The sequence below is a fragment of the Babylonia areolata genome, chromosome 18 (assembly GCF_041734735.1).
Source record: "Babylonia areolata isolate BAREFJ2019XMU chromosome 18, ASM4173473v1, whole genome shotgun sequence".
Lineage (NCBI taxonomy): Eukaryota > Metazoa > Mollusca > Gastropoda > Neogastropoda > Buccinidae > Babylonia > Babylonia areolata.
In genome coordinates, this window is record NC_134893.1 from 54,466,989 (window position 1) to 54,494,424 (window position 27,436).

Sequence of the window (27,436 nt, forward strand, 5' to 3'; positions counted from 1 at the left end):
AGAAACGTTTAGAAAGGAAGTGAGTGGGTGTTTGTTCTGTCTGTCTCTCTCTCTCTCTCTCTCTCTCTCTCTCTCTCTCTCTCTCTCTCTCTCTCTCTCTCTCTCTCTCTCTCCCTCTTTCAGTGCAGTCAGAAACATTCAGAAAGGAAGTGCGTGGGTGTCTGTTCTGTCTGTCTGTCTGTCTGTCTGTCTGTCTCTCTCTCTCTCTCTCTCTCTCTCTCTCTCTCTATTTCAGTGTATTCAGAAACATTCAGAAAGGAAGTGCGTGGGTGTTTGTTCTGTCTGTCTGTCTGTCTGTCTGTCTGTCTCTCTCTCTCTCTCTCTCTCTCTCTCTCTCTCTCTCTCTCTCTCTCCAGCCTAATCCATTAAATATGTCAGTCAGTCAGTGTGAGTGCGTGGGGATGTGGGGTACAGGGGAGATGTGTGTGTGTGTGTGTGTGTGTGTGTGTGTGTGTGTGTGTGTGCATATGCATGCATGCATGTGTAGCTTTCTCAGTGACACATTATAATTGTCATATCCATAAGTCTTAATAATTCTGCTCTGTGTTGTTCATTTTTGCAATCATTCCCCACACCCCAACCCCACCCTGTATGCTTAAAGATGGTGGAGCGCATTAGAAATACCATGCATATATACACCCATTATCACGCATTATAAACAGCATGCTTGTATACACCCATTATCGTTATCATTATTATTGTTTGTTTTGTTTTGTTGTTGTTTTTTCTAATTAAAACTCCATCATCATTATATACCCATAATTCTAACATCCATTATTACTATATATCCATTGTCATTAACTTTTCTTTCTTTTTTTTGATACATGGGCAAAAACCAAAACCCTACCTCTGGCATGTTCATGTCGTCCACAAAGTACACCAGGCGGCGGTTTCCAGGAGGCCCGAAGTTCCGCCCGGCCTTCTTCTCCAGGGGCTTCTCCAGGACGCGCTGCAGCATCTCGGAGGTGGTGTAGAAGTTGAAGGGCACGTTGGCGATCATGAAGTCCTCCGGCAGGCTGGCAAGCTTGTCCTGCATCAGCACGGTCTTGCCGGACCCCGCGTTGCCCACCAGCATCACCGGGCGTCGCTTCTCAATCAGCATGTCCAAGAAGTAACGCACGCGGGTCGTCTCTGACGTGTTCACCAGGGTGGCCTGTTTTGGGGGTGGAGGAGGAGGCACAGGGGGGTGGGGTGGGGGTACACAGTTAAATGGGAACAGTTCAGTGTGTATACATATATATATATATATATATATATATAATTTTATATATATATATATAGAGAGAGAGAGAGAGAGAGACACACAGAGAGAGATACCAACACACATTCTGAATACTGGCGCTCAGTCTGTGCCTTCACTGACAGAAAGGACGTGAGGACTGATTAACAGTACACAGTTAAGCGGAAACAGCTGGTGTACACTTCACCCTGATCATGCTGTCTTTTACTGACACTAGGAGTGAGGGCTGATTAACGGAACGCAGTTTAGCTGAAACAGCTGGTGTACACTTCACCCTGATCATTCTGTCTGTGACTGACAGTAAGAGCGAGGACTGGTTAGCAGTGCGCAGTTAACTATGGGCACAGTTAGTGTATACCGGAGACCCTGAATACCAGCGTTGTCTGAGTCTTCACTGACAAACAGGAGGAGGGAGAGAGGAATGATTAACAGCGCATGCAGCATCAAAGTGTTGTGCGTTGTGCACCTACTGAACACACACACACACACACACACACACACACCAACATACACAGAAGAATGCTGAGTTACAATTTTCTTAGACAAGAATACAAAAGTAGATATTTTTTTCTTAATTTTGTTACTTTACTTTCTATGGATGCCAGAACCTATACATATTTTGTGTGTTTGTTTAATTGTTAGAGCTGCACAATAATGAGTATGCACTCAGCATTTCAAGTGTAAATCACATGAATACCTGCAGCGGAAGCTCTGGGTCGAACTCAAATTTCTCCACTCTCTTGGTCCAGGGCTCAAACTTGTGTGTCTCCGGGTCGATGTAGTAGTCGAAGATGGTGCCGGCAGTGGGGAACTTGATGGTCTTGAAGTCTGTGACCCACCACTTGGTGAACTCCACACGGTAGTCCACAAGCTGCAGATGGACCAAAAGACCTTCGACTGACTGATTGATACGGATACTCATACAGTGCCTATCCTCGGTCAGAGACCAAGCTCTATGCACTCTACAAACATGGAGTCATTTGTATAAATCTGCGTCTCTTTGTGTGTGTGTGTGTGTGTGTGTGTGAATGTGTGTGTATACCTGTGTCTGTGGGTCTATAACTACCTTGACTATATGAGTAAAATATCTAAGAAACATGAATATGTATGAGGAACAGCTCCCTGGCTCTCTGGAGTTGACCTCTGCTGTAACAGCTGTAAGATGTGTGATGTTGATAAATGCTTGAGATAATGTAAAGGGTGGATGGATAAAGGTTATTCTCTCCCTCCTTTCACTGCCCCCTCCCCCAGCAAAGGCTGACTGTCGTGTAAAGCATGCCAGTTTAAAAGGATGAAGAACAGCTTTTGTATAAAGTTATATGGTCTTCTTAATTTTCTTTCTGGGTGCTCTTCGCTGTCGTAAATGTCTTCTTTCACAAAGGTAGTTGTTATATTTTGGCATACTGCAACTTTACATAACGTAATGTAGTTGTACAATTTCCACAAATAATGTTGCTCTTGTATTCATATATTCAGTTACATGATTAGAAAAGGAAACAAAAAAAGGGAAAGCAGTCAGTCTACTGAAGCCACCTGACAGTGTACGTCTCTATAAACAAGGGACTGAATTTGTATTTGTATTTCTTTTTATCACAACAGATTTCTCTGTGTGAAATTCAGGCTGCTCTCCCCAGGGAGATTGCATCGCTACACTACAGCGCCACCCATTTTTTTTGTATTTTTTCCTGCGTGCAGTTTTATTTGTTTTTCCTATCGAAGTGGATTTTTCTACAGAATTTTGCCAGGAACAATCCTTATGTTGCCGTGGGTTCTTTTACGTGCGCTAAGTGCATGCTGCACACGGGACCTCGGTTTATCGTCCGAATGAATGGAAGATGATCAACATTTATCTCCGACCCACCTGATCCTGGAACATGCAGCTGCCAAAGGCCCACACACAGGAGAAGACAAAGTACAACTCGTACAGCTCCTTGGGACAGTCTGGGGGAGTGTTCTTCTCAGTCAGCAGACACTCCAGCAGGTGACACAACATCTGCACATGTGAGATCTCCACAATGGGGGTGATTTTCTTGAAGCGATTGCGGAGCACATCAAGGCAGGTGGGGACGTACTTGTCAAAGAGAATCTGCAGGTTGGCACGCTCAGACTGGAGTTCACGTGTGTCAATCCAGCTCTGAACGTACCTGAAAAAAAGAAGAAGAAATCATTCAAAAATAAAGGGCATCTTCCATATTAATATGTGAGAAATATTGTTTTAATGTTTGCACATGTCAAAAAGTAAATTTCTACACTATTGTATGAACAATAAACCAGTCTTGAGTGGGTCTTGAAATATGTTCTGTTCAGTTCTTTGTTCTTCAACATTTGAACACACTTCAGACAAAGACGGCAACATGACTATACATGTATAATCACAAAAAACATCAGTTAAAGCAAAAAGAATAACAGAGACAAGACAACGAAGCAAAACTTAATAGAAACACTGACGGGTTCCAGCCCAGATCCTGAGGGTTGATGAAGAGGATGCCAGCTCTGGACACGGTGGCGGGTGTGGCGGTCCTCAGGTGGCTGATCTCAAACAGCAGCCTCATGGAGGGGGTCAGGGGGATGCGCTCGTTGCTGGCCAGGGTGAGGATCTTGTTGTCGTCCATCACCGTGTTGAGGGACTCGATCCACATGGGGTCAATGTCTCCGTCCAGCACGATCCACTTGGGCCCGTCACCGCTCATGTTGGCCAGGTCACGCATGATGACCGAGAAGAGACCTGGCGGCAGCAGTGACGGAGAGATGGTCACCATGGGTGTGTTCAATCATAATGATAATAATAATAATAATAATAATAATAATAATAATAGTGATGATGTGATGATGATGATGATGATGATATTATTATTATTATTATTATTATTAGTGTTGTTGTTGCTGTTGTTGTTACTATTACTATTATTATTATTATCATTATCATTATCATTATTATTATGATAATGGTAATGATAATGATAATAATGATAATAAGATAATTAATATAGCACCTTTCCATATAAAACATGCTCGGCTGCCCTTTCCAATTTAAAAATTGACTTATAAAACATGCATTTAAACACACACACACACAAAGACTTACATGCAAAAGACTGCACAAACAAGCAATCAAACACTCAAACACTAACTGACATTCATATACACACTACAACTTCACACACAACACTTACAGTACATGTGATACAAATGAAGTCTTTTATGCAATCATCAGGTTTGATAATCATGCTTTCACCCATCCCCTCCAAAAGCGTCGCTCCCTCGTCATCACCTGTGACTTCTCCAACACTTCCACCATCACTGCCTCCGCACCATCCTCAACATCAGCTGAAGTGACTTTTTCTCCAACACCAAAGTCCTTAAACAAGTGGAGATCACAAGCATCGGTCCATGTTATTGAAGACGCAACCACACTGGGCTGAGCATGTCTCCGAGATGGACGACCACTGCCTGCCCTGGATTGTGCTGAATGATGAACTATCCACAGGCCACCTTGACAAAGGGATGCCCAAAAAGAGGTACGAGGACTCTTTAAATAAATCCCTCAGTGCGCTAAGCATCGACAGTGGTCCACTTTAGCCATAGATCGAGCAACTTGGTGACACATCATCCGCCAAGCTGTTGCCTCTTATGAGGACACAGGCAGATCCTGCCTGGAGGAAAAGCAAGGAAAAAGAGTAAACCCCATGACGCCACAGCAACCGGCCCAGGACAGACTTTCCCTTGCAGCCACTGTGGAAGGACATGCCTATCCCACATTGGCCTCATCAGCCACCAGTGAGCCTGCAGCAGACATGGACAACTCCCATCTTCGTTTGTGAGGATCTTTAACGTCCATATTTGATCTTCTCCTTGCATATACACACGAAGAGGAGGTCAGGCACAAGCAAATCTAGACAAATGTTGACCTGGGAGACTGGAAAATCTCCACCCTGGACACACCAGGCGCCGTTACCGAGATACGAACCCGGGACCCTCAGATTGTAACCACTTGGCTATTGTGCAGGAAAGCCAGCAGCCAACCAAAACAGCAGAGTGGACTCACCGTCTTTCCACTCCCTGGTGGAGGGGTTGATGACGCCGAACAGCTCGTTGTTGGTGACGGCCTTGGGGTCCAGATCCACAGCGGTGGGCTTGCGGCCCTGGTTCCTGTAGGTGCGCTGCAGAGTGTTCCACACCTTGGACTTGCCTGTGCCGGCGTTGCCCAGCAAGAACACAGAGTGACGCACGGCAAACAGCTCCTCCAGCTGCACAACCTGTTGTCACCAAAAACAAAAAAATCAGAGAACATGTCCAGGTTAGTTGGAGTCCATCACTGCATGATCAATGCTTTCTCCACTGTAATGAGAATTCATTTATAGGTTTGCGTTAGCTGTGCTTGACTATGTATGTATACATATGTATGTGTACATAACTACATGCATGTATATGAATGTGTATTGTGTGTGCGTGCGTTTATGTAAGTTTGTGCCTGCCTATGTGTGCGTATGTGTTAGGTTAGCTGTTAGATACACATGTATTGTTAAAATGTATGTATGCAGTGTGTGTGTGTGTGTGTGTGTGTGTGTGTGTGTGTGTGTGTGTGTAGTCATATTTTGGTGTGTGTATGTAACATAGATGTAATGTTTTATGTTAACAAAGCGTTTTTGTAAAGCACCTAGAGCAGATTTCTGGATAGTGTGCTATATAAGTATCCATTATTATCATTATTATTTTGTCTTTGTGGATATGAATTCACTGCCACAATAGCCGTGAAAGGCTATGGGATCATTAACTGCTTTTTTGTGTTGTCTTTTTTTATCTAAACGCAGCCATAAAAACACTGATACAGGCGCCCATATGTCAAGGTCAGCAACTGAATCTGTGAAGGGTGATGAACTAGACATCTAGCCAGACCAGCACATCCAGCTCACCTTCAGGATGAAGTTGTCCTCAGGCTGCAGCTTCTGGTCCAGGGTGGCCTGGCGGATCATCTTCTCAAAGTCCATGTCCCGCTTCCTGGGCACGTCCAGAGCAGGGAACAGGTCTCCGATCAGCCCCATGAACACCGGCATGTCGTCTATCACAATCTTGGGGATGTTGAAATCTCGCAGAGCTCTCATCAACACCTGGAAACGAAACAAAACAACAATAGAATTGAAAGCCACCATGGCTGGACTGTAAGTAACTTGAATTGAATTGGAAGTTCTTTTAATGATGGCTAATGTGGTAGTAGTGCTGGTATTGTTGACTTTTGGGGGGTCTTCTTCTTTATGATTTGTTGTTGTTGTTGTCTGTTTTTCATTTATCTGTTGTTGTTTTTTTCCAACATACCTGTGAAGTAATATTCACTCTGATTACACTCATTAAAAAGAAGAAAAGGGAAGGGGCAAATGGCAAATCGCTGAAAGCAAAACTTCTATGAGGAGCTCAAAGTGCAGATCATTGTAGACTTCTGCTGTATTGTTCATTTGCTTACTCTCTATCTCTTTCTCCCATCTCCACGTGTGTGTGTGTGTGTGTGTGTGTGTGTGTGTGTGTGTGTGTGTGTGTGTGTGTGTGTGTGTGTGTGTGTGTGTGCATGCGTGCGCGCGCGTACATGTGCACGCGTGTGTGTGTGTGTGTGTGTGTGTGTGTGAGATACAGAGAGAGACACAGAAAAAGAGTGAGAGAGAGAGAGAAGACAGAAAAAAAAAGAATGAATTAAAAACTAACAAATGGATGTAGGGAAAAAGAAACAAATAAGAAAAGAAATAAACACCAGCACACACAAAAACAGCAAGATGCGCAGGAGAAACTATGTCGTGTGGCAGAAGAAGCTGAGAAGACTGGACTCCAAATCAACATTGGGAAAACAGAGGTCATGAGGGTCAACAACAAGAAGCAAGATCCAGTGCAACTACATCAAGAGAACATCAAGGAGGTTGACAAGTTTGTCTACCTAGGCAGTGTTGTCAGCAAAGACGGGGGGACGGACGAAGACATCAAGAGCCGTATCAACAAAGCAAGACACGCCTTCAACACCCTTCGACCAATCTGGAGATCGACAGCCCTCTCAATCCGCAACAAGATCCGGATTTTTAACACCAACGTGAAGTCGGTTCTACTCTATGGCTCAGAGACGTGGAGAGTGACAAAGACCAGCACCCACAAGCTTCAGACATTCACCAACAGATGTCTAAGAAACATCCTGAACATCAGATGGCCAGAGGTTGTCTCCAATGAAGAACTTTGGAACATGGCAAAACAGACCCCACTGGAGACGGAAATCAAGAAACGGAAATGGGGATGGATAGGCCACACACTACGCAAGCCTGCAACAAACATCACAAGACAGGCTCTTGATTGGAACCCACAGGGGAAAAGGAAAGTTGGCCGTCCGAAGCAGACCTGGCGGAGAAGCATTGAGGCAGAGACAAGGGCGGCCGGAATGACGTGGGCCGAACTGAAGAGGACCAGCCAGAGCCGGGTGCGTTGGAGGAGTGTTGTTGCGGCCCTATGTTCCCCACGGAATCAAGAGGAATAAGTAAGTAAGTAAGTAAAAAAACACACAAAAACAGGCAAATAAACGTGGCCAACAGAAAGACACCCAGAGAGAATATGAATATACATATATATATATATATATATATATATATATATATGTGTGTGTGTGTGTGTGTGTGTGTGTGTGTGTGTGTGTGTGTGTGAACATGGATATGAATGTTTAATTCAGGTTAAGGCCATGGCCCCATACTGAAATAAAAGAGAGAGAGAGGGGAGGGAGAAAATAAAACAAACAACAACAAAAAACTAAACAAACAAAAAAAAAAAAAAAAACAATACAAAACCCCACACATCTGGAAAACTGAGGATACACCAAGAGAACTAGGGAAAGACAAGTCCATGCAACAGTCACATGACACTGAGGACGGGACGACTGACCTGGTCCTCCGGTCTCTGTCGGTCAGCTCGCTTCAGTGCACCAGCCACCACCAGCACTGACTTGATGGCCCTCAGGCCCCAGTCATAGTGATCCTGGCACACACACACACACACACACACACACACACACACACAATCATCATGTCAATAGACACAACACACACACACACACACACACACACACACAATCATGATGTCAATAGACACAACACACACACACACACACACAATCATCATGTCAATAGACACAATGAACACACACACACACACACACACACACACACACACACACACATATATATATATATATATATATATATATATATGTTTACCCCCGGGGGGGTATTCCAAGCTGGTCCAGACTATGGGTTTAGTTAATCTGAGCCAGCCAAAACTGATCCAGGGGCAAAAAAAATCAATGGAGGTAAAAAAACAGACTGCTAAGGTTGAGAACAGGTTGCCGCTACATTGGGTTTTTTTTTTGCTGCTGACCTGTTTGGAGAGCAGCTCTCGGCACAGACTGTAGAGGGTGATGAACTTGCGGGCCAGCAGACGAGCATCCAGGAAACCCTCAGCGACCAACATGATTTCACAGATCAGCTCAAAGTCTGGCACCACCATGGCACAGGGTCTGATGAACACACCGACATGAAACACACACCAACCTGTGTCAGTGACTGGGTCTGATGAACACACCGACATGGAACACACCAACCTGTGTCAGTGACAGGGTCTGATGAACACATTGACATGAAACACACACCAACCTGTGTCAGTGACCGGGTCTAAGCCAGGCAGGTATGTGCATGCAAAAATTGTGTATGTACATGCATGCTTGCGTGTTCCATACATACTGTCATACATGCATGCACACGCGCGTGCACACACGTGTATGTTCACATGCATTCGTACAAACAGGAGTGCAGAACGAAAGAGATGTACAATATATACATGTTCCCACAACATATGCAGATATGCTCAAACACATCAACACACACACACCAACATACACTCCCCCCAACCCCACTCCCCCTCCCCAACACACACACATACCCAAGCAAACAAACAAACAAACAAACAAACAAATCACCTGAACAGGGCTTTCAGGTTCTCAGGGAGCTCGGTCCTGCCTGCGTAGCCAGGGTTCATGGTGATGAAGAGGCCCACGCAGGGGTTCAGCTTGATGTTCTCCCCGAGGAAGTTGAACACCTTCTTCTTGTCACGGATGGCGTCCTGAATGCACTTGACCTGCACGGCCACCACCGACAGCACCTCCACGGCGATCCTGTTGAACTCGTCGAAGCACCCCCACGCTCCTGACTGGGCCAGGCCCTTGTAGATGTTGCCTACAGACTGCACGCAACACAGGTGAGAATTGTACAGTGCTGTCCGTCCTGGTGGTCAGGACTGAGTGGTAATGGTAATATGAATGAAAAATTTAAGTTTTTTTGATAATAAAAAAAAAAATAATAATAATAATGATAATGATAATGATGATGATGATGGTAATGATATTGATAATGATATACAAAATATCAATTTAAAGAAATATATATAAATAAAAATTAAAAAGAAGAAGAATATGTGTGTATGTGTGTATGTGTGTGTGTGTGTGTGTGTGTGTGTGTGTGTGTGTGTGCGTGCGTGCGTGCGTGTGTGTGTGTGTGTGTGTGTGTGTGTGTGTGTGTGTGTGTGTGTGTGTTATACCTTGTAGTCCACCTGTTCGGACCAGTTGAAGACGTAGGCCATGATAACCAGAGCTCTGTGTGTGTGTGTGTGTGTGTGTGCGTGTGTGTGTGTGTGTGTATTATACCTTGTAGTCCATCTATTCGGAGTAGTTGAAGACGTAGACCATGATACCCAGAGCTCTGTGTGTGTGTGTGTGTGTGTGTGCGCGTATTATACCTTGTAGTCCATCTGTTCGGAGCAGTTGAAGACGTAGACCATGATACCCAGAGCACGGCCCAGATCCTTGGTGGTCTCTGTCTTGCCGGTCCCAGCAGGCCCGGCTGGCGCCCCGCTCATGATGAGGTGAAGGGACTGGGTCAGCGTGATGTAGCACCTGCACAACAGCACACAGGCCCTCACGAATGATACACAACCAACTGGAGAAGAAAAGAGAAGATAATAATGATAATAATAAGAAGAAGAAGAATGATTATGATAATAATAAGAAGAAGAAGAATGATGATAATAAAAATGATAATGATGATAATAATCATAATCATAATAATGATAATAAAGAAGATAATAATCATGTGACTTTATATTCTCTAAATAGGGCTCTAGGTGTTTTAGAAAAATGGGAAAATAAACACACACACAGACACGCGCGCGCGTGCGCACGCGCAAACGGAGCAAATATGATTCCCTTTTGATTAAAAGTATGTTGACCTAACTGGTCTGATGTCTGTGTGGATGTACAACATTCTATGTACATATGTATGTTAAGATGTATGTATGCATTATATGTGTGTGTGTGTGCGCGCGCGTGCATGTGCGCATGCGTGCATGCATGTGTGTGTGTGTGTGTGTGTGTGTGTAGTTTGTTAGTCACATTTTAGTGTGTGTGTAATGTAATTGTAATTGATGTAATGTGTTTTGTAAACAAAAGTGTTTCAAAAAACACCTACAGCGGATTTCTGGACACTCTGCTATGTAAATATCCATTATTATGATCATTATCATTATCCCCACCTGTCAGTGAGAGGCGTGATGACCAGACGAGGCGTGTTCCCCAGGTACTCATGACAGTAGCGGAACTGAGCGTCACAGATGTTGGCAAAGCAGTCCTTCTCGTTGTCATCCCAGCGGTGACGGAGCTGCGAGAGCCAGAGGAAGGCCTGGGAGTTGTCGACCTTCTGGGTGATCATCTTGGCCACCACGTCACGGGCGTGCACGTCAATGGTGCAGATGGTCATGATCTTCTGGCGGTCTCCTTTGGACAGGTCTCCCAGCAGCATGGTGATCAGGGCGTTCAGCTGGGCAATCTGAATTATAACAAGACACAGCCGGTGATACAGGTGTGTCTATGTTTTCTGATCCTACTCAGTATCAGTATCAGTTTCAGTATCAGTAGCTCAAGGAGACGTCACTGCGTTCGGACAAATCCATATACGCTACACCACATCTGCCAAGCAGATGCCTGACCAGCAGCATAACCCAACGCGCTTAGTCAGGCCTTGAGAAAAAAAAAAATTATAATAATAATAATAAAAATAAATAAAATAAAATAGATAAATAAATAAAATAAAATAAAATAATAAAATAAAATAACAAAACAAAACAAACAAACAAAAATAATAATATAATAAAATAAATAAATAAATGAATTAATAAAATAAAAAGAAATAAGTAACTAAATAGATAAATAATAGATAAATACATAAAAAAGAACTACTACTAATAATGATAATATTTATAAGGCGCAAAAACTTGATGAAGTCAACTGTAAGTGTAAGTCATCCTACTCAACTCAGCTGGGCCATCTGAATTATAAAAAATAAAAAATTATTAAAAAAACAAAACAACAACAAAACAGACACAGCAGATGATACAGGTGTGTCTATGTTTTCTGATCTTACTCAGTTCTGCTGAGCGATCTGAATTAAAAACAGACACAACAGATGATACAGATGTGTCTGCATTTTCTCATCTTACTCAGTTCAGTTGGATGATCTGAATAATAAAAAAATTAAAAAAACAAGACACAGAGGACGGCATAGATGTGTCTGCGCTGTCTGATCTTACTGCATTGCATTCACTTGTTAGATCTCTGAATTAAAAACAGACAGTGGATGTAACAGATAAGGAAGTGTCTGGGCTTGTTTCAATGTACCTTTTATTTACCAGCGAGCTAGCTGTATTGGTAGTAGAAGCAGCATTGACTTGAAGTTGTGTCCCTTGTACATGGAGGGAATTACCTCTCTTTACTGTTTATTAGTCTTTTCCTCTCCTAGCCTCATTATTCTATTTCAAATAGATGAGTCTATGTTTTCTAATCTTACTGCATTCAGCTGGTCAGTATAAATATCAATAGAAACAGAAATAACAGATGATATAAATGTGTCTTTGTACTGTGGGATCTCAATTAAAACAGTCAAATGACGATATAAATATGTCTATATTTTCTTTTTCTTTTCTGCATTCAGCCGGGCAACTAAATCAAAACAGACAGCAAACAACACCGATAAATCTGTGTTGTTTTCTGATCTTATCCAGTTTCTTCAACTTTCTCTCGCTCTCCCTCTTCTTTCTCACCTGTTTCTTGTTGTAGTCCTTGAGGGCGTTCTCGTAGCCCTCCTCCAGGCGGCCGAAGGCGATGTTGACCTCGGTGGTCCACCAGATCTGCGTGCCGCACAGCGCCACCTGGGCGGGGAAGTCGAAGAGCCACTGGTCCCGAGGCTTCTCCTCGTAGCTGGACACGGCCTCCGTCATCTCGTGACGCACGGTGGCACACTGCCGTTCCAGCAGTCGGTTCAGCCACACCTCCACCTGCGTGGACACGGTATTTGTAGTCCTCTTTTTTTCTTTTTTCTTTTTTTGTCGCAACAGATATCTCTGTGTGAAATTCGGGCTGCTCTCCCCCAGGGAGAGAGCGTCGCTGCACTGACAGCGCCACCTTTTTTTTTTCTTTTCTTTTGTTCTTTTCTGCCTGCAATTTTTTTTTTTTTTTTTTTTTTTTTTTTTTTACTTGTTTTCCTACTGAAGTGGATTTTTCTACAGAATTTTGCCAAGGACAAACCTTCTGTTGCCGTGGGTTCTTTTATGTGCAACTTGCTTGTCTACAGTGTGTGTGCTGCAGAAGTAGTAGTAGCAGCAGCAGCAGCAGCAGTAGCAGTAGTAGTAGTAGTAGCAGCAGCAGCAGCAGCAGCAACAGCAATAGTAGTAGTAGCAGCAGCAGCAGCAGTAGCAGCAGCAGCAACAGTAGTAGTAGTAGTAGTAGTAGCAGCAGTGGTAGTAGTAGTAGTAGTTGTGGTAGCTGTTGTCCAGTAGTAGTAGTAGTAGTAGTAGTAGTAGTATTCCACAATAGATCCACAGCAGTCTTTCTATAGAATGTGACATTAGAAGAAAGTGTGTGAGTGTGTGTCTGTGTGTGTCTCTGTGTGTGTGTGTCTGTGTGTGTGTGTGTGTGTGTGTGTGAGCGTGTGTGCGTGTCTGTGTCTGTGTCTGTGTGTCTGTGTCTGTGTGTGTGTGTTTCCTGAAGATTGTTTCTTATCGTTTCTGTCTCTTATTTATCAAGCTGGAGCTGTGAACATACAACAAAGCATGGAAATATTTGAACACGCCCCCAAAAATATCAAGGTCATTCGTTCGTTCATTCATTCATGACAGACCTGCCCAGTGAGGTCGCAGGAGCTGTCCATGTCGACGTACTCCCCGTCCTTGCTGAACAAGCCGGTGGCCTCCTTGGCGCTGCCGCCAGACGAGTCCTCCACAAACTTCAGCTTGGCCATGCTGTCAAACAGCTTGGTCAGGTGACGCTCCACCTGGACACACACACAGTCAGTCAGCCAGCCTGTGGGTACAATGACAGGGAAAACAGTATGATGATGGTTATCATGATGGTGATGATTTGGATTTGGATTTCTCTTTTTATCACAACAGATTTCTCTACAGCGCCACCCTTTTTTTTTGTGTGTGTGTGTATTTTTTTCCTGTGTGCAGTTGTTTTATTTGTTTTTCCTATCGAAGTGGATTTTTCTACTGAATTTGGCCAGGGACAACCCTTTTGTTGACGTGCGTTCTTTTACGTGCGCTAAGTGCATGCTGCGCACGGGACCTCGGTTTATCGTCTCATCCAAATGACTTGCGTCAATACCACCACTCAAGGTCTAGTGGAGGGGGACAAAATATCGGCGGCTGAGCCGTGATTCCAACCAGCGCGCTCAGATTCTCTTGCTTCCTACGCGGACGCGTTACCTATAGGCCATCACTCCACTTGGTGGAGGTGGCAACCATGCAAGTAATGATGATGATGATGGTGATGATACAAATGATTCAAATCATGGTGATGATGACCATGCCTGAGGTGATGATGATGGCGATGGTGAAGGTGATGATGATTGTGGTGATGATGATGATGATGATGATGATGATGGTGATGATGGTTGGGGGGGGGGAGTGACTATGCCAGTAATGATGATGATGATGATACAAATGATGATGATGATACAAATGATGGTGATGATGATGGTTGGGGGGTGGAGACAATGCCAGTAATGATGATGATGATGATGATACAAATGATGATGAGAATACAAATGATGATGATGATGGTTGGGGGATGGTGACAATGCCAGTAATGATGATGATGATGATGATGATGATGATACAAATGATGATGAGAATACAAATGATGATGATGATGGTTGGGGGGTGGTGACAATGCCAGTAATGATGATGATGATGATACAAATGATTCAAATCATGGTAATGACCATGACAGGCTCTTTACACTACATATGCTCGGACTCCAATGGATCTATATGTTATGAATGCTGTTAATCCAATGGCTCCATATGCTACAAATCCTCCAATGGTTCTAAACAATACAAATGCTCTGACTCCAATGGATCTATATGTTATGAATGCTGTTGATCCAATGGCTCTATATGCTACAAATGCTCTGATTCCAATGGTTCTATATGCTACAAATGCTCTGACTCCAATGGCTCCATATGCTTTGAATGCTCTGACTCCAAAGGTTCTATACGCTATAAATGCTTCAACTCCAAAAGGCTCTAAATACTACAAATGCTCTGACTTCAATGGCTCTCCCATTGTAACTGATATATTTCTGAATCTAGTGCAGAAACAAATCAAAGAGCTTACAAGCCAGTCATTTTCATGCATGCATAACTGATTCTCAGTGGTGAAAAACAAAACTTATAAATACATGTAAAACAGAAAGCTATAGAAACTGTGCATCACGATGAGTCACGAATGGGAGGGGTAGTGGGTGAAAGGCTATTTTGCGAAGTGGCAGTGTTTCAAGCTAGAAAACTGTACATCACAAATAGTCAGGGGTGGGAGGGGCAGTGGGGGGAAGGGGTGGCGGCGGGAAGGCTATTTTGGGAAGAGGCGCAGGTTTTAAGGCAAGACTTCAGAAAGAGCTGAGCACAGAGATTTGACGGAGCAAACGATCACGGAGCTCATTCCAAGCGTGGGGTCCAGAGACCAAAGAAAAAGAGACCGACAGCTGGGACTGGTGGAGTGTTTTAAATCTGGGGGAACAACGAGGAGGAAGAGAAACTCAACTCACAGCGTTGGGGTTGTTGCCGTTGGACAGGATGTCCAGCAGGTCAGAGGAGGACACGAAGTAGAACCTGGGGAAGGCCAGACGCTTGGTCTCCAGGTACTCGGCCAGGGCCTTCTCACACAGGGCCAGCTGGCCCTGGATGGCCTCCAGCCGCTCGTACAGGTTGGGCTGGTTGGTGGACTCCACCACGTTCGTCGTCTTCTCCACCTGGCTCACCAGTTCCTGGGCCACGCGCACACACACAGAAACCAATGATGGTAATGATTGAATCGTTGTTGTTGTTGTTGTTGTTGTTATAGTTGTTGTTGTGCACACAGAAATGAATGATGGTAATGACTGAATCATTATTGTTGTTATTGTTTTTTCTGTTGTTATTACTGTCGCAGAAAGTTAAAAAGTGTTAAATACACAATGTACATGTGTTTTAGTGGTAACTCTGATACTTTGAAATAGCAAATTCTGTCAAACATTTGCACCAGTCTTGCACTTCCAAAAAAAATTAAATGCTGCATCCCAAACAATTCTTTTCTATTCAGTTATATTATATATCAGTTACATCACAGGAAAACAAATAGAATTACAGGCAGAAAAAAATGCAAAAAAAAAAAAAGGGGTGACGTTCTCAGTGAAGCGACACACTCTCCCTGGGGAGAGCAGCCCAAATTTCACACAAAGAAATTTGTTGTAACAAAAAAAAGAGTAATACAATACAATCCTGACTCTTTGACTCTCTCCTTCTCCTAGTCATTGGTTTGGTACATCATTGAGGAAACTAACCAAGTTACAAGACTTAAAAAGGTTATGTCCAATTTTAAGTCTTTTCTTAAAAATGCCAGTAGAGTTCATTACACCAGAACATAGTGCCATGACGAAAAGACAACAAGAACATATTGATGAAAGAACTGAAGCACAGGAGCTACGACAAACATGCGTGTGATAACTCTGATCTACCTTGAAGTCAGTATCAATTCCATCAAATCGTTTGGAATCCTCAGGCAGCTGGTTCCGGATGTCCTCAGAACCGATGAAGATGGACTCCAGGTGAGACCAGGTCCTCTGCACCTCCAGGTAGATGGTGATGACCTGATCAGCTGTGGACAGCTTCTTCTGCCAGGCCGACACCTCGGTCAGGAAGTGGGCGATGTACTTGGAGGTCATCATGTTCTGGAGTTGTACCTGCAAACACAGCATCAGTCACTTTCAGTCTGAAATGAGATAAAAATAGGTTGTGTTTATTTGTTTATTCACCACATTTGGCTTCCAGTCTTATCCAGTGATGTTTGCCCTTACAGATTTGTCTTGTTATGTTTGAAACACTATCATGTTCAGAATTATTTCTGCAAAAGCCATTTTGTTGAGTTTACTGAAATACTTCATGCTCAGAATCATTTCTGCAAAAGCTATTTTGTTGAGTTTACTGTAAGTACAGATCATGAAACACAATATCTTTGTTCTGTAAGTACAGATCATGAAACACAATATCTTTGTTCTGTAAGTACAGATCATGAAACAATATCTTTGTTCTGTAAGTACAGATCATGAAACACAATATCTTTGTTCTATAAGTACAGATCATGAAACACAATACCTTTGTTCTGTAAGTACAGATCATGAAACACAATATCTTTGTTCTGTAAGTACAGATCATGAAACACAATATTTTTTTTAAGGAATTGTCTGTTTGTTTGTTTTTATCTGGCTGGTGGGCTAGCTGAATGGCTGGTTTCCTATCAACCTGCTTTATCAATATTACTGCTTGCTCGTTTGTCGTGATGCCATTTCTCCCAGTGCAAAGACAATTAAGTGCATCAGCCCCATGGAGGCAGGGTTTCAGAGTGCAGAGTTGCAGTTATTTCATTCAAACATATAACAGACTCGATGTTAAGCTGCAATGCTTAAATGCTTTCCGTTTGTTAACGTTAATGTCAAGAACAAACACAAGTTCTTGAAATACCTGGGTCACAAAATTAGTATAATGTCTGTTGACCCAAATAAACTGATATATGAATAAATCTGTAGACATTACATCGGCACACAATCCCTGAATGATGCTCCCTCACTCTGTCTATTTACACAAATAAACTGTTATACGAATAAATGTATAGACACTACATCAGTGAGCAACCCCTGGACATACTCCCTGAGGCACTACATCAGTGTACAACCCCTGAACATGCTCCCTGAGGCACTACATCAGTGTACAACCCCTGAACATGCTCCCTGAGGCACTACATCAGTGTACAACCCCTGGACATACTCCCTGAGGCACTACATCAGTGTACAACCCCTGGACATACTCCCTGAGGCACTACATCAGTGTACAACCCCTGAACATACTCCCTGAGGCACTACATCAGTGAGCAACCCCTGAACATGCTCCCTGAGGCACTACATCAGTGAGCAACCCCTGGACATGCTCCCTGAGGCACTACATCAGTGTACAACCCCTGAACATGCTCCCTGAGGCACTACATCAGTGTACAACCCCTGGACATGCTCCCTGAGGCACTACATCAGTGTACAACCCCTGAACATACTCCCTGAGGCACTACATCAGTGAGCAACCCCTGAACATGCTCCCTGAGGCACTACATCAGTGAGCAACCCCTGGACATACTCCCTGAGGCACTACATCAGTGTACAACCCCTGAACATGCTCCCTGAGGCACTACATCAGTGTACAACCCCTGAACATGCTCCCTGAGGCACTACATCAGTGTACAACCCCTGAACATACTCCCTGAGGCACTACATCAGTGTACAACCCCTGGACATAATCCCTGAGGCACTACATCAGTGTACAACCCCTGGACATACTCCCTGAGGCACTACATCAGTGTACAACCCCTGACATACTCCCTGAGGCACTACATCAGTGTACAACCCCTGAACATGCTCCCTGTCTCTCACTCACCTGGTTGTCTTCCAGGGTCTCGATGAGCTCCTCGCTGGCCTTGACAATGGTGACACCTGTCCTGGGGTGCTTGTCATGCTCAAACTCCATGGTGGCCCAGGTGGTGTCCAGCTCCTTCAGCACCTTCTCCATGCTCATCTCCTTCACCGCCTTGTCCACGATGCCCTTCACCTCGTCCTCAAACTGGTGCAGGTTCAAGGACAGCAGGTCGGCCAGGGTCGTGCTCTCGTCCATCACAAACTTCACCTGCGTGTGGACAGTCAGCAACAGTCAGAAAGTGACACAGAACTGAGATTCAGATTCGGATTCAGATGATTTATTCATTTAAGGCCATTGCCCCGTATAAACACGGGGTGATAACAAAATTCAGCATGTGTCACTAAAACTATAAACTACATCTGCAAATAAGACAATCAGCAACTGTTAAAAAAAAAATCTTAAAAAGACACAGAAGTGAGAATCAGATTCAGGTGATTTATTTATTTAAGGCCCCATTTGACCAGGGGACAACAACAGAATCTGACATGTGTCACTATAACTATTCATGTAAACACTGACAAGCATAACCAATTACCACAACAATAAGGGTATAAGTGTCTCTCTCAATTGAAGTGCTCTATATAAAATAAAGCTACCGGTAAACTGTGCACACAGTATCTTCATCAACTGATGGCATCAATAATCATATCAAAATAAAGATGGATGTGTTATATGTGTTTGGAATAAATTTAAGGTCTGTAACTGCACGACATTTTGAAACAAAATGAACTTCATCTTTTGAATGCTGTGAGATTTTTTTTTTTTTTTTTAGGGTAAAAACATGGTAGTGCTGCACTTTACTGATACTCTCTCCCCAGGGAGTGCAGACTGATTTTCCCACAGAGAAATCTGCTGTGACGAAAGAGTAATACAATACAGAAAGAACAGTACAGTAAAATATAACACGATACAATAAATACAATGTAATGCAATGCAAGGGAATACAAGACAATACAAGACAATACAAGGCAACACAATATAATACTTCCTGTGGAAAAGAGACCGAATTTCATACAGAGAAATCTGTTGTGACTAGAGAGTGATACAATACAATACAATACAATACAATACAATGCAATACAACAAAACACGAACAACACAACACAACACGACACAACATGACACAATACAACACAACACAACACGACAAAACACAACACAACACACAACAAAACAAACACAAAACAAAACGAAACAACACAATCCAGCAACCACACCAACACCTACACCGACACCATCCAGCAGACCCCAGCAGCCGTCCGTTCAACTCACCTTGGTGGCGGCCATGAGCTGCTGCCAGTGGCGATCACGGATGGCCGGGTTCTGCAGGTCGCTGACGGCCTTCAGGGAGGTCAGCATGTTCTTCACCAGGTTCTCCACACCCAGGTAGGCGTCCCAGGCCCGCATCTCCTTGTCCAGGCTGCGGATGTCCTTGGCGAACTTCTTGCAGTCTGTGTCCATCTGCTCCACGTTGATCTCCTTCCAGGGGGTGGTCTTCCAGTCGTCGATGGACGATCTGGTGAACAGGACGGGGAATGGAATAGAGCAAAGCAGAACAGAATAGAATAGAATGGAATAGAACACAACACAACACAACCGAATAGAGTAGATTACAACAGGACAAAATATAGAATAGAACAGAACCGAATAGAATAGAACAGTATATATAACAGAACAGACCCAAATAGATTAGAACAGAATATAGAATAGAATAGAACATAACACAACATAACCGAATAGAATAGAATAGAATGGAATAGAATAGAACTGAATAGAACAGAACAGAATATAGAATAGAACTGAACAGAATAGAACAGAACAGAATATAGAACAGAATAGAATAGAACTGAACTGAATTGAACTGAACTGAACTGACTTTATATTTATTATCAAGTGGTCAGGGGTAGTTGGGAATTTTGGAGGGACAGTACATAAAAGGAACAAGTATGAATAGGAAATCACACAAAAACGCAGATAAAGTTGGACTTAAGACAAAGAACCGTATATGTGCATGCTCAGTTACGTCATACAGATAAACATGTGTCTGCATATGTCTTAATTTTACCGGTTATTTCGATACATCTTAATCTTACATGCTATTTCCACTGCCAGCTGCTTGAATGAAATGTTTTCTGCCTCAACAATCAACACTATCACCACCTGCTCACCATCAAAATAAATGAACATAGAAGCTAATGGAAAACTAATGCCTGCACCAGGTAGGTATCTCATTTAATGGAATGCTCGGTGTTATACCAGCTGTAATTTAGTGATAACTAGCCACAATATTCAACCCAAGACAGGCATGGCCATGAGAATTTGCTAGCAGGACCCACCTGACAATGATGATGTAATCCCACAGCTGTTTGAGCAGTTTGATTTCCTTGCGGCACTGTTTCAGCTGCTTGAAGTCAGCAATGTTGACCTCAAACAGGCCAGCAGATTCCTGCAGCTGTGCCATCTCCTTCTCCATCATCAGGATTTCCTCATTGTTCTGAAAACAGTTTGTATGAAAGTCAAAGTGTGCACCAAGCAATAAACCATCATCAGGATTTCCTCATTGTTCTGAAAACAGTTTGTATGAAAGTCAAAGTGTGCACCAAGCAATAAACCATCATCAGGATTTCCTCATTGTTCTGAAAACAGTTTGTATGAAAGTCAAAGTGTGCACCAAGCAATAAACCATCATCAGGATTTCCTCATTGTTCTGAAAACAGTTTGTATGAAAGTCAAAGTGTGCACCAAGCAATAAACCATCATCAGGATTTGCCTCATTGTTCTGAAAACAGTTTGTATGAAAGTCAATGTGTGCACTAAGAAATAAGCCATCATCAGGATTTCCTCAATGTTCTGAAAACAGTTTGTATGATATGAAAGTCAAACTGTGCACTAAGAAATAGGACAAGACTAGACAGACACACAGGCACAGAGTGACAAGTGAGAGAGAGAGAGAGAGAGAGAGAGAGAGAGAGAGAGAGAGAGAGAGAGAGAGAGAGAGTGAGAAGGTTAGGATAGGAAGAATGAGGTCCAGAGGCTGCATTCCACAACCAAACCAAACCGCTCAATCAATGAAATCAATCAATTAATCCAATAAATGACCCGCTTGAAGTGAGAGCCTGGCTGGTGATGCATCTGCAAAGGGAGCAAGAGAATGTGAGGGCACTGGATGCAATCCCACGCTCGCAGCAAGAATTATATCCTCTTCCACTAAAAATGAATGGTGGTCTGGACACTACTCATTTGGAAGAAACGATAAAACCATGGTCTCCCGTATGCAACACAAATTTAGCGCATGTAAAAGAACACGCTGCAACAAAAGGGTTGTCTGTGGCAAAATGTTATGGTAAAATCCGCTTTCCTAGTAAAACAAATACACTCGTAGACAGGTAATAGGGAAAAAAAAACATGGGTGATGCTGCACTGTGCCCATCATGCTCTCCATGGGGAGAGCAGCTTAAATTTCACACCAAGAAATCTATTGTGACAAAAAAGTAGCACAGTACAATACAATACAATACAATACAATACAATGCAACACAACACAACACACCACAACATGACACAACACAACACACCACACCACACCACAACACAACACACCACACCACAACCCACCACACCACAACACACCACACCACACCACAACACAACACACCACACCACAACACACCACACCACACCTCACCACACCACACCACAACACAACACAACACAACAAATCACACCACACCACAACACAACACACCACAACACACCACAACACAACACACCACAACACACCACAACACAACACAACACACCACGACACACCACAACACACCACACCATGACACACCACAACACACCACGACACAACACACCATCACGACACACCACAACACACCACACCACACCACAACACAACACACCACAACACGACGCAACACAACACAACACAACACAACACAACACAATACCCACCTTGTCCAGCATGACGTACGGACGTTCACAGTCATATCTGAAAGGCGGGATGGACCGGAACTTCTCTCTGAATTTGTGCTGGTTGACGTCGAAGGTGGCACTCTTCCGTCGGATGTTGGCCACCTCATTGGCCTGCAGTGGCGCCACCTGCTGCTTGACAGTGATGCTGATCTTCTTGGTGTTGTTCCACTGTTCTGGCAACTCCTGGTGGTTGGGAAAGAAACAAAAGGGTGTGGATCAGTCAGAAGGATGCAGACTGTGGTGGGAAGTCATGTTAACTTCACACAACTGTTGAAAGAACGTTATTCCACTCTCCTCTCTCTTCATAAACACACAAGAACTTTTTTCAGCAATAAAGATCATGCTCATCAAATGACTGTGAAAGATACACACACACATCCTGCTTCCAGACACGCATGTAACATTTAAGCTATGAAGCCTGCGTTTTAGGGTGTGTTTTTTTTGGGGGGGGGTTAACAACTATGGAAAGAATACCATTGAAACCTTCCCTCCAAAGACACTTGTAACTGTAAATCAGTCAATCTAAAACACTTGTTTTCTTTGCATGACTTGAAAAGAATGGAAAGAATGTCTTCCCCATCCCCCCCTAACCCCTCCCCCCTCCACTCCCCCCACCATTAAAAGGTGCATATTGTGTTTAAACATTCAACTTAAAGCCTTGTTTTCTTCATCATCGTCGTTGTCGGCCTCGTCAGTGTCATGTTTTCTTCAAATATCTATGGAAAGGACACATTTATGGACTTAACTTAAAGGTAATCAAGTTAAAGATTTAAAAGAAAAAACAATATTTTCTGCCAACAGGAATGAACAGACCATCATGTGTGTGTGTGTGTGTGCGTGTGTGTGTGCGTGCGTGCGTGCATGTGTGTGTGCATGCATGCATTTCATGTGTGCTTCATGTCTGACTGACATGTTGTTGTACAGCACTCAATATACTAGCATTATCATTAACATCAGTAGTAGTAGAACATCAGTAGTAGTAGAAGTAGATGAAGCATTATGATTACCATCATCCTTATAATGTGAGCCCTACCTGCAGCTGTTGATGCACTTCATCAGGCATCTCCTGGTCATAGGTCTTGAGCAGCTCGATGGTCTGCTTCAGGGGCTCAAACATCTCATCCGTGGTGGTCTGGCGCTCTCTGACGGCAAACAGGTTGCCCATGACGAACACCAGTCCATCGTAGTCCCCTTCCTCCACCGGCTTCTGAAGGCCTGTGTCTGCCACCTTGATGAACTCGGCCAGCTGGTCAAGGCTGCACAGATATCAACCTTCACATTGCAGCTGATGATTTGATGAGATTGTTGTTAGTATCAGTATCAGTATCAGTAGCTCAAGGAGGCATCACTGCGTTCAGTCAAATCCATATACGCTACACCACATCTGCCAAGCAGATGCCTGACCAGCAGCATAACCCAACATGCTTAGTCAGGCCTCAAGAAGAAAAAAAAAATTTTTTTTTTTAAATAACAGTTGTAATCAAATGATTGTGCACAGTGAAAAATGCTTGCCATTCAGTAAGCTGAAAATGCCCTGGTGTTATATAACTGCCAACCGCTAAGATTATGTACAATATAAAATCATGCCAGTGGGAAATCAGTGATCTGATATCATGCTCTATCAAAAACTAAGCACCGCTTGTGCAGTATACTGAAACTGTATCTTCTTCCACATATGCACCACACCTTTTGAAAGATTAAAACTGCAACAAAAAAAAAGTGCCCATGTATAGAAAAAAACACACAGATAAATGTGAGAGTGGGCCGTGAGACGGGCGCAATAGCCGAGTGGTTAAAGCGTTGGACTTTCAATCTGAGGGACCCGGGTTCGAATCTCGGTAATGGCGCCTGGTGGGTAAAGGGTGGAGATTTTTTCGATCTCCCAGGTCAACATATGTGCAGACCTGCTAGTGCCTGACCCCCCTTCGTGTGTATACGCAAGCAGAAGATCAAATACGCACGTTAAAGATCCTGTAATCCATGTCAGCGTTCGGTGGGTTGTGGAAACAAGAACATACCCAGCATGCACACTCCCGAAAAACGGAGTATGGCTGCCTACATGGCGGAGTAAAAACGGTCATACACGTAAAAGCCCACTCATGTACATACGAGTGAACGTGGGAGTTGTAGCCCATGAACGCAGAAGAAGAAGAAGAAGAAGGCCATGAGAGAGAGCAGCAGGGGAAGAAATACCCCGCTTCAAATGAAAGTGTGCTCATTTCCCCAGTCCCTCTTCATAATTATCATGACCAGGCGCACGTCCAAACTGGCCTTGTATGTATGTATGTATGTATGGTGGCGTGGGGTTTTTTGTTTTGTTTTTTTTGGTTGTTTTTTCTTGCCACTGTTGAATAAAATGGCTGGAGAAAGGGGGAGGGAAATCCCTAAAAAAAACGAAAAGATATACTGATTAAGGGAAAAGTAAAGTATAATGCATTGTTCAAGTCAATGCATCCTTGTCCTATGGGATCTTGTATAACTGTCTGCCAGCCTGCAACAACAGCAGCATGGTATCTTGCAGTGGCGCTACCTACCTGTTGGTGACATGATCAATGAGGTGTTGTTTGAACATGAAGCTCCATCGTTTGATTGTGTTCAGCAGCGCTTGCTTGAATGGCTTGGCATCCACCCGGAACCAGCAATCAAAGAGCTGGATGCCCTCAATCGTTTCAGCCTCCTGATAGATCTTCTCATACGTGTCAATCTGAAATGGAATGAGGAGAAAGCAATGCAAGCTTGCACTGACAAATCAAGAGATGAAAACATGACTTTTTTTTAAAGCAAACTTGACATGAACTATGTGATATTAACAAATTCATATGGTTCAAAAGCTTTAGATGGAGAGTCAGAGACTCAATGCTGAATGACGATTTTTGTTCTGTTTGGTACAGATGAAAGAACAAGGACAGGGTACATCAAAATACTAACTGCTAAATCTGTTAATATATAAATGTGGATATTATCAAATTAATCCTGATATAGAGGCTTTTTATCAGAGAACTCAAACAATGAAAGGCTTTAGAAAAAAATAATAAGTGGCAGAGAAAAGAATGGTGCAGTTAATTCAAAAAAGGAAAAACAACTACCCAAATAAATAAATAAATAAATAAATTATAAAGTGATAGAAAAAAATAACCTGCAAATGAACAGTCACAACTTTTGAATCTAACTTGTTCCTTTGAAAGAAGAAACAGAAAAGAAAAAGAGGCAAAGCAATATACAAACATGTAAAAAATATGTTTTCATAAACAATTTTAAAATATCACCTCTTCTTATATTAACCTGTTCCTTGACCCAACACTCAGCTTATATCACAGATTGACATACGTTTACATTTGGGTCAACAGCAAAGTGAGAGCTGTATTATCAATGGTTTCTCCAGTCAATGGGAAATCATTTACAGCTTAGTCTTTTGTGAAGGACTATGACTCTCAAACTAGGAGGCAAAATTGCACTGGCTCTTAGTGCTGCAGCCTTGTGGGCTAGTTGGCCTTTGGGAACCATCCCAACGCCGACTGTCCTAAAACCCTCTTGGCTGAGAGAGTGGGGATGTACTTGGGCAAGACACTCTCCACTATAATCAAATTCTAGCCCAAATAGTCGGAACAGCAGTTGCCTCCTCTGCTGTTCTGATGATCATAGTCGGACACGACTGACTATCATATGTTCCTTGAAAAAAAAAAGTCAAGGAAAAAAAACAACCAAACACCTAACTTAGAAAAAAAAAAAAAAGGGAAAGTAAAGTTAACCCATCCTGAATCTCATCCATTCTATGCACAAAATAAACAGCAGAAAAAAAACCCAAGCAAACAAATAAAACAATCAAGAAACAGACTTTCAAAAAAAAAGTTACTCCCCTTCCCTCTGAACCTTACCTTTCTAGCCAACTTACAAGTAACTTACACAAAAAAATAAAATAAAATAAAATAATAATAATAAAAACTATTCCCCCTTTTCGAACTTCACCCACTCTTGGAATTCTGCCAGTGAGTGGACTTTACAGAAAAAAGTAACTTCTCCAAAAAAAATAAAAATAAAAAAAAAATTAAAAAAAGAAGAAGAAAAAAGTGACTTACACACAGAAAAAGGTTAGCCCCCATTCTTTCAAAAGAACCCCACCTGCTCTTTCAACTGTGCCAGAGTAAGAAAACTTTACAGAAAAATGTAACATATATATAAAATATAATAATAATAATAATAATTTTTATAAAAAAAAAACAGAAAAAAAAGTAACTTATACCAAAAAAAATGACACCCCCCCCCCCCCCCCCATTCTTCAAAAAGAACCTCACCTGCTCTTTCCACTGTTCCAGGGTTGGGGGACTTTACAGAAAATAGTAACTTATACAAAAAAAACAGATAACAGTAACTTAAAAAAATAACTTATACAAAACAACAGAAAAAAGTAACTTTTACAAACAAAAAAAAGTTACCCCCCTTTCTTCCAAAAGAACCTCACCTGCTCTTTGAACTCTGCCAGAGTGAGAAGACTTTACAGGAAAAAAGTAACATATACAAAAACAAAAACAAAAAACCCAGAAAAAAGCAACTTATACAAAAAGAAAAAAAAAATGACCCCCCATTCTTCCAAAAGAACCTCAACCTGTTGTTTGAACTGTGCCAGGGTTGAGGAACTTTACAGAAAAAAGTAACTTAAAAAAATAACTTATACAACACAACAGAAAAAAGTAACTTTTACAACAACAAAAAAGTTACCCCACCTTTCTTCCAAAAGAACCTCACAAAAAAACAGGAAAAAAGTAACTTTAAAAATGTAACTTATACAAAACAACAGAAAAAAATAACTTTTACAAAAAAAGGTTACCCCCTTTCTTCCAAAAGAACCTCACCTGCTCTTTGAACTCTGCAAGAGTGACGGGACTTTACAGAAAAAAAAAGTCCCTTGTAGATATAAAAGTTACCCCCCTTTCTTCCAAAAGAACCTCAACTGCTCTTTGAACTGTGCCAGAGTGATGGGTCTTTACAGTAAAAAAAAAGAAAGTCAGCCCCCTTTCTTCCAAAAGAACCTCAACTGCTCTTTGGACTGTGCCAGAGTGATGGGTCTTTACAGTAGAAAAGAAAGTGCCTCATACATAAA

General features: G+C 42.6%; 1 protein-coding gene across 1 annotated transcript in view; it reads right to left on the bottom strand.

Moving 5' to 3' along the window:
• LOC143292914 (dynein beta chain, ciliary-like) overlaps positions 1 to 27,436 on the bottom strand; it is an 85,553-nt gene that overhangs the window by 34,834 nt on the left and 23,283 nt on the right. Inside the window, exons 17-37 of the mRNA XM_076603605.1 lie at positions 24,873 to 25,042; positions 23,372 to 23,594; positions 22,318 to 22,521; positions 20,694 to 20,851; positions 19,630 to 19,873; positions 18,319 to 18,564; positions 16,356 to 16,580; positions 15,408 to 15,626; positions 13,480 to 13,632; positions 12,404 to 12,637; positions 10,841 to 11,133; positions 10,049 to 10,205; positions 9,234 to 9,496; positions 8,636 to 8,774; positions 8,144 to 8,236; positions 6,154 to 6,348; positions 5,286 to 5,496; positions 3,689 to 3,965; positions 3,102 to 3,384; positions 1,938 to 2,111; positions 848 to 1,153 (exon numbers count right to left, since the gene is read on the bottom strand). Coding sequence (XP_076459720.1) covers positions 848 to 1,153; positions 1,938 to 2,111; positions 3,102 to 3,384; positions 3,689 to 3,965; positions 5,286 to 5,496; positions 6,154 to 6,348; positions 8,144 to 8,236; positions 8,636 to 8,774; positions 9,234 to 9,496; positions 10,049 to 10,205; positions 10,841 to 11,133; positions 12,404 to 12,637; positions 13,480 to 13,632; positions 15,408 to 15,626; positions 16,356 to 16,580; positions 18,319 to 18,564; positions 19,630 to 19,873; positions 20,694 to 20,851; positions 22,318 to 22,521; positions 23,372 to 23,594; positions 24,873 to 25,042 — 4,467 coding nt within the window. The remainder of the gene's footprint in view (positions 1 to 847; positions 1,154 to 1,937; positions 2,112 to 3,101; positions 3,385 to 3,688; positions 3,966 to 5,285; positions 5,497 to 6,153; positions 6,349 to 8,143; positions 8,237 to 8,635; positions 8,775 to 9,233; positions 9,497 to 10,048; positions 10,206 to 10,840; positions 11,134 to 12,403; positions 12,638 to 13,479; positions 13,633 to 15,407; positions 15,627 to 16,355; positions 16,581 to 18,318; positions 18,565 to 19,629; positions 19,874 to 20,693; positions 20,852 to 22,317; positions 22,522 to 23,371; positions 23,595 to 24,872; positions 25,043 to 27,436) is intronic.